This window comes from Fopius arisanus, unplaced genomic scaffold (assembly GCF_000806365.1).
Source record: "Fopius arisanus strain USDA-PBARC FA_bdor unplaced genomic scaffold, ASM80636v1 scaffold00077, whole genome shotgun sequence".
NCBI classification, from domain to species: Eukaryota; Metazoa; Arthropoda; class Insecta; order Hymenoptera; family Braconidae; genus Fopius; species Fopius arisanus.
In genome coordinates this window covers 21070-29078 of record NW_011887816.1, presented here as the reverse complement: position 1 = coordinate 29078, position 8009 = coordinate 21070, and the positions used below count along the sequence as shown (strand labels likewise).

Sequence of the window (8009 nt, the reverse complement as noted above, 5' to 3'; positions counted from 1 at the left end):
ATCAAATGATTTCGCAGCGTGAATCGGTACTGACTCTTTCAATTGTAACCAACCGTTGTCCCTAGATTGAATGATGGTTGGTTGTCGAGGCTAAGTTGGCCGACAACCACTTCACCATAAATAAGACGGCACGCCACTTACCATACAACTTTTTTACATTGTATTCGTTGATTATTTATGATTTCTTTCGGACATGTCCATGACTCTTTCTGGTATCCAAGGGCTCGAGGCCCTCTCTTCATAACATTTTTATTCAATTTTTTTCTTTTTTTTTTTAATTTTTTTTTTTTTTTTAATAAAATTGAAAAATTTTCAAAACCTATCGATTTCAAGAGAAACTATCAAAAGATAAGTTCGATCGTAAATTCAATGAGCCACAAAAGAGTTCCCTAACATTTTCCTCCGAAGTCGAGAGCCATCACCAACTCATGAAATTACAAAGTGTTTGTTTTTTAAAGGAGTTCGATCCAAAAGCTATATTGAAATGATGAGTGAATTTATCAAGAATAGTAATATAGAAGTGTAAAATCTACTTCGTATATATGCGATTACCATTTGAAAAAGCATTGAACGATGGAAAAAAAAAGGGAATTTAATAGATCGTCGTAAGTATTTGTCCCCGTTTATTGTTGTGTCGTGAGGAGAAGTAATCCCGGATGTCGTTGACAACTTCCGGAATGACAAATAGCCGTCACGAGACACCGGCTCGTGAGGCCGATATTTCGTTCGGCTGAAGAAATAATAAATAATCAAATCGATAATAATTGTCATTTATTGAATAAAAATGTGTACAATTCTATTTATTAATCAGGAATGTGGAATATAACTATTCCTAGACCATTGTCGACAGCTTGTTTTTTTAACCACTCCATAGATTCCGATCACTCGACACTCGAGATATCTATCTAATTTGATAATTAATAACGATTAAGCGATAAGCATATCGATATCCTCGATCAATCGTTGGCGGTGTTGATCTTAACATTAATCCTGCGTTTTATATTTTTTTCCTTTCAATACTGGCAATTAAGTACCGACGAATATATTGATAATATTGTGAATTGCTGATAAAATTCATCAGCAGACTAATGACTAGAAAAATTGCTCCACAAGACACGAGCCTTCTGATTGTCATTATGAAATAATCAAATTAATGATTAGTCTAATAGTTAATACTACTGCTAGTTCATCGCAATGGGTTTTTAATACAATTAATTTGATGATGATTATCACTGCCATCATCCGCTCTCATCTAATACTCCGAGACAGCATTGGGTACTATTTGATCATGATTTCAAATGATTTTGAACGATTGCAAGTGATTGAATATGGAATTACGATTACAATTTTATATGAGAGGTGTAGCTTCTCCAGCCATCCCTTCGATAAATCTTCCCTTGACAATATAGCGAGGACTCACCGGAACTGATTTGCATATTTGTGTCACTTCACTGCCATCGAAACATCCCACCCCGAATTCCAATTTCTCAACACAAGGGCAGGAGCTGCTCGATGATCTAGACCCTTCCATGCAGCCCTTGCACGGGCTCCACTCACCAAAGTTGATGATTTTCCCTTTGCTCTGATCCAATTGATCAGAACTGGCAAATCTCAGTCTCTTGGGCGACTCGCTTGAACACCTGAGAAAGCTCATCCTGATGGGTTTGCTCTTGAGAGAGCTCTTAGGCACAAGTGCTCTATCCTGTTGGTCCATTCTCTTTCTATCCTCACCATACAGCCAATAAGTAACACGCTCGCCCTTTCCCTTCATCTCAACTAGCCCTCGCTCCTCCAGATGAAATCCACCGATTTCATCTAGAAGTAACTTTGTCTCGTTGCTGCAGTGAATCTTCAGGGGCAGTCCTGTTGATTCCATCCTGCTCGCGGTATTTACAGTGTCTCCGAAGAGACAATATCTCGGCATCTTCAAGCCAACGACCCCAGCACACACTGGTCCAGAGTGAATGCCAATTCTCAGCTGTAGCTTATCGAATGGTCGATGCCTGATGCTGAACTCCTTGATTTTATCAAGTAAACAGAGTGACATACTGGCGATCTCACCAGCATGCTGTATTCCGTTTCTAATTGGCAGACCGCTGACTACCATGTACGCGTCACCAATGGTCTCCACCTTGTATACGTCGTAGTTCTCGATTGTTGCGTCGAAACACGTGTAGAGATCGTTCAACAGGTCGACCACTTCCAGGGGTGTGCTTTCAGCAGACATGTGGGTGAAGCCAACTATGTCCGAAAAGTAGATTGTAACGCAATCGAAACCCTCGGCCTGCACCTTGTGGCCCTTCTTCAGCTGTTCGGCCACGTACTTTGGTAACATCTCGTACAGTAGTGCATCGGTTTTTTTCTTCTCCTCTGTCAGCTGATCTGTTCGCTCATCGACCAGGGCCTCCAGGTTGTTGGCGTATTTTTCCATCATTGCCATCATGTTGTCGAAGATGTTGGGCTTCATGCCTTTGCGTAATTGTCGTAATTTATTTCTGATTGTCTTGAAGTCTGGACGGAGTTCTGGCTCTTCCGACCAGCACTCCTCGAGGCAGTCACGGACAAAGTCGAAACAGTTCTCCAGGTGCTCCAGTGGCGGTCGGAGGGGTGGCAGTGAGGGGATTGGATTGCATATCTGGGTGAGGAGATGAGTGGGTGGTGAGGCGGTTGGGCCGAAGGGACCTTGCCGACCGTGGAGTTCGTAGAGAACTAGGGAGAATGAGTACGTGTCACCTTTCTGGTAATCACGGGTTAGCGGCGGAGATGCACGGGGTCGTAGCAGCTCGGGCGCACGGTACAGCAGATCTAAGTCAGATAAGTGAAAATTTTGAACCTTGAGTTCAAGGGTTTCAAGCTACATCTCATCGTACAACTCCATCGTACTACACGAATTATGTGAAATTTCCAGTGGGAAATAGAATAATAATATTTATTCCTCTTTTCTTTGGATGCAAAATGGAAAATTTATTATTTTAAAAAATATCTTACTTTGGTATTTTTTGGCAACATCTTGAGGTTCGTAGTCGGCGTCCCTCTTGAACTCCCGTAATCCGAAATCAGCAATTTTAACAACCCATCGGGAATCGACTAGACAATTTGAAGTGGTGAGATTTCCGTGGTACCTAATTACAGATTCGTGGAGGTACATCATCCCCTGGAAATTTTTTAATCTTTATTGATACTTGTGAGAGGGTAATTAATTTATTTATTGGTCAATTCATTGGTTATTACTCTGATGATGTCGCCGACTAGTGATGCCATGAACATGTTGTCCAACTTCATGTCGTCATTTTCTATAATGTCTTTGAGGCTTCCTCTTGCACAGTATTCCACAACTATGCAGATTTTGGGGGGATCTGTGCAGGCCCCGATGAAAGCGTTCAGGTTGTCGTGCCTCAAATCTCTCATCTATTCAGAATTATGAAAGAAGAAGGAGAATTTTTCAAAGTGAAAAATGTTATTGCACATTATAATTAATGGTACTACCACTTTGAGCTCCTTCTTCATTTGCCTAGTGATTTCAATGGATTTCTTTCCAACATTTTTTATAGCAAACATTCTGCCACGGTAGAATCCAATTTGCGTATAGATCATGGAATAACGAAAATCCGCGTCTGGATTTGAACTGAGGGATACCTGACTGGTCCTCACCACTGGCTGGAGAAACAAACAAGTCTTTTAAACCATACTGATACCTTGGGAGTGCACTGGGACTAATTGATACCTTGGTATTTGGCTTCTGCGTGGGCTCACTAACATTACCCTCGTCTCTACTCTCCTTGATCTGTATATCTTTGTAATTGACCTTCCACAGGAGCGAATCCAACTCCTGCTCGTATCTCCAATTTCTGTACAGCACCAGGACAATTGCTATGAGAATTAGGAATATTCCACCGGCAATTCCCCCGACAATCTCACCCGTGTGCGCTGCAAGTCATTAAAATGCTCTACTTTTAAAATGGGCCAAATCTTTCATTAATTACTTTACTTCATTCAATTTTATAACAAAATTGCAATTTTTATAACACTAGCAACGGGATAATGTGTAATGATCATGATGGGCTACACAATAATCACCAATTGGAGTTGATTTCCAGAATTTTCATTTGGTAGTTTAATTCGTCAATTAAAATAAAGATAATATAATGGGAAATATTAATTGGATGAAAAACTCACAATAACATTTTTCCCCGTGATATCCGCAAAGTGGTTCAGCAATGGGTGGAGCCCCGGCGATCCAAGTTATGTCTCTCATAAGATGTAACTTCTGAAATTCGTGGATAAAAAAAATGAAGAAGAAAATTGTGAATCCGGTTGATTTCCGGTTTCTATGCGCAAGTACAGGGGCGTATATGATGGTGAACCATGAAAATGAAATGGTTAACCAATGGGTTTTATGTCGAGCTCACTCCAATGTCACATATAATAAATTTATTGATAAAATTGGATATAGACTCACTGGCAAATTGGACGATTCCTCTTTACCGATAAAGTGTCCTATGGGGTAGAGACCGTGACCTTCTATGGGATTATTTCCCAGGGCAATGAGCGTATAGTTACCCTCTGCATCGCCGTTCTCATCCATGTACACCATGTATCTATATATTTCAGAAGAAGAACATTTTTTTCATCTGAGAAATTAACATATCTTGGAATCGCTGGTGGATAGTGCAAAATTTCATTTCAAAAGAGAAATAAGATAGCAACATCTTCATAAGGATTTTTTTTTTTAAGCTATCATTCATTATCCATTTGCCTTGGGTTTCGGAGTAAAAGTCAAGAAACAGGGGAGTTTACAATTAATGATGAAAATTTTCAAGCCAAAAACTCTCTCTATGATAATATTTACCCGAAAAATAATGGTAAACCCACGGGTAAATGAGGATCTTACCCCATAGCACTGCGATAGTGAACACCATACAGTCTCTCAACCATTTTCCTCCCATCCCTGGGGTCTCGTCCCTCTCTGAGAGCACTGAGTAATGCTCTCGCATAAAGATGTACTGCATCGTAGAGGTATGCCGTCTCCGGTACGATCTTACTCGTTCAAAAAAAAAAAATAAATAAAAATAAATAAATGGAAGACGAGGAGGAAAAAAGTGTTGATTTTCACTCTAACGATTTCGTGTTATTGGAAATTGAAGACCCTCCATTTTGCCCATTGAATTCAATCTAAGAATGTAGTCTATTGAATTAAATCTATTGATTTACCTTGACTAGACCACCGAGGGTTGCTAGGGGATTTGTGAAGTTGAATGGGGGTTTGCCCCGGTATTGGTTTATTATTTGTGTGAAATTCTTGGAGATCCTCGGAGGAGATGCCACAATGCTGAAGTAGCTGCGATGGGCCCGAAGGAGGGAAGGGTTTGCGTGCTCTTGAAGAAGTCCTCTAAGATATTTTGAGGGATGATCCTCGTCGTACTGCTCTATATCCACACCCACCACCCAGTATTCACCTAAATATTATCACGCGAAATATTTCCCATTATTCCCACAACAATTATTTATTTCACATTAAAGATATATTAAAAATCTATGCTGAATATATTTAACATACTAAGCAATATCCCAGTGACAAGTCTTAGAAAGAAATACAACTGGAAGAAAATGGCAAATTAAGATTTCAATTGATTTAGCTGGTACTTATAAAAATAGTTACCATTATTCAATAAATTTTTCTGATCGAGTGCCATCAGCAGTCCCATGTGCTCGTCGTAGTTACCGAGTACAACATAAACTGAAAATATTCAAGATGCCACATGAACCGTAATTTCCACTTTCGCTGGTTGTATCACTTTAAAAAGAAAATTTCAAAAGGCGGCATTTTTATGAATTTTACTTTAATTTTAAAAAATCAAGAACAAATCAAATAAAAAAGAAAAACCTTCGAATCAGCATTTTATATCCAACATCTGCATTTTCTCCTGATTTTAGAAATCAATTGAATTAAATACTGACCGATAAATTTTGTTTTTTTTTTTTACAAAATCGCTCTCTATTTTAGCCTCGAATATGATGAATAGTGGATATAATACTAGGACACGTAGAATGTTCATGAGCTGAATGTTAATGAAACGTACGGTGTACGTGTACAACCGCCATGCGGGACATCTCGATATATTCTAATATTTATTGTCACATGCGGGTTATGTACTACTTAAAATCAATCTATATATATGATAATGATATAGTAATATCATACATTATATTGAATTATATAATGGACCGTCCTCCTTCAATCAAGTCGGATGTTTAGGGACTGTAGGAGCGCCGCTATGATTTTTGATTAGGAGTGAACATATTAGAAAAATTAATTTTTTTACCATAAATATAGGTATGTGTAATAATTAATAGATATTATGAAACACTATTTTAAACACAATTATTTCACAATTGCAGAGAAAAAATACATGATATTTTACCGAATATTTGTCTCTATGGGTATTATTTTATATTATTTATAGACATCTATTATCAACTCACTTCGAGTCTCTCGGAATGATGTCTCGACAAGATGATGAAATGGATTATTCATGTGTGTCACGAGGTAGGGCTCGGCCCAACATCTCTCGTAGGTGACAGATATCCCGGAGGAGCGAAATGATCGGAGAATTGTACTGGCGACACTTGACATCTTATTGTTGAATTCAAATAATGTCGAGTTCATGTACATTAAGGTGACCTAGAATGGGAGGGTGCAAATGGGGCCATTACAAGTAGTGATTTATTGTTTATTGTTTTATATTAATAATTATCCGGTTTTTTTTTTTTTTTTGTTTACTTTACTTTTGTCCAGTTGAATGCCAAAAGTACCGCAACAACGGATTTCGATATCTGCGTGTCGGGTGGACGTGTCCTGGCGAATGTTGGAAACTCTGCATTATTTGAGCTTTCGTGATGTGTGCAAAACTGCAAAATCAACAACGCTTTCTACCAAAAGTTGACCGCTAAAATATACATTACCCCAGGGCGGCAAATGTTAACAAAGAGAACAATAACCAGAATAATTAGCCTGAAATCTTATAGGATTTCCGGTTTCCTCCATTCCGATTTGACCTCCATTAAAGTGCAACTCAGATTAAAATAACGGTGAAGAAAATGCATTTTTGCTTACAAGTGCGGCTAATTGTCACAGGTTTGACAAAAAATAAAATAAAACATTAACTTGCACAACTTGGATTTCGGTGAATTGGGAATTGGGGATTAAATGAGTTTGGAAGAGGTATTAAATTAACGGGGGGACCTTTGAAACTAAAGACTTACGTAAGAAATCATTGGTAAATTGAATGCAGCTGCCATTTTGCCCTCGTGTACACACGTTTCTTGGGGCCCTATATAACCACTGATATTTTTTGTCCAGAGATCAGCGGTCACCAGAATACTCGTGTCTTCTTCTCCATATGTCTCTGCCACGATGAAATCGAGTTTGTGTCCTAGTTTCTTGAGCTCCCCGGCGTTCACCTAATGTAAATCATTTTTTTATTCAATTATTTATCGAAAATATAGGTAAAATATAGGGCAAAATGTTCACTGACAATTGACAATATATTGAAATCATCCATGAAGCGATAATGGAATAATGGAATAATGGAATAATGGAATAATGGTGTTCAACAGGAGACAGTTATACTTACCTCTTCGACAGCGAGATTTATAGCCCCTGAAATCCGGTATCCAGGTCTCTGGTACTCTAGATCCCCCATTCGCCGTTTTGACCCAGTGATATATCCCAATGTAAATGTATCAGCATTAACCAATCCGTAGATTGATATCACCAGGAGACACGCCCTTTTCACGTTAATCAGTCGCATAACCGCGGGAAAATCTAACAATTTGTCCTGATGATTTTTATTTTCCGGCCGAAAAATGATATTTATGAATAACACTCCGTGCTCTCGTTTCAATATTTTGCCTCGTTGAATATTTCATTATATAACAATATTTTTTTTTTCAACCTGGCAACATGGCAACATGTGAATATAAATCGTCTTAATATTGTAAATTTTTTG

The 8009-nt window shown here is 38.5% G+C and overlaps 1 protein-coding gene across 3 annotated transcripts; it reads right to left on the bottom strand.

The window, feature by feature from the left end:
* Nucleotides 1-798: 798 nt before the first annotated feature.
* LOC105269925 (guanylate cyclase 32E) lies at nucleotides 799-8009 on the bottom strand. 3 transcript variants are annotated; one of them, XM_011310535.1, is made up of 14 exons: nucleotides 7635-8009; nucleotides 7264-7461; nucleotides 6787-6909; nucleotides 6484-6682; nucleotides 5660-5737; nucleotides 5212-5456; nucleotides 4892-5037; nucleotides 4460-4598; nucleotides 4177-4267; nucleotides 3725-3927; nucleotides 3487-3657; nucleotides 3232-3408; nucleotides 2989-3154; nucleotides 799-2805 (listed from the first exon to the last, which is right to left on the bottom strand). In XM_011310535.1, the coding sequence occupies exons 1-14, from the start codon at nucleotides 7809-7811 to the stop codon at nucleotides 1349-1351; spliced, it is 3570 nt and encodes a 1189-aa protein (XP_011308837.1). In that variant the 5' UTR covers nucleotides 7812-8009; the 3' UTR covers nucleotides 799-1348. The 3 variants fall into 3 exon arrangements, with proteins under 3 accessions (XP_011308837.1, XP_011308839.1, XP_011308838.1); XM_011310537.1 differs by lacking the exon at nucleotides 7635-8009 and adding an exon at nucleotides 7536-7609; XM_011310536.1 differs by lacking the exon at nucleotides 5660-5737.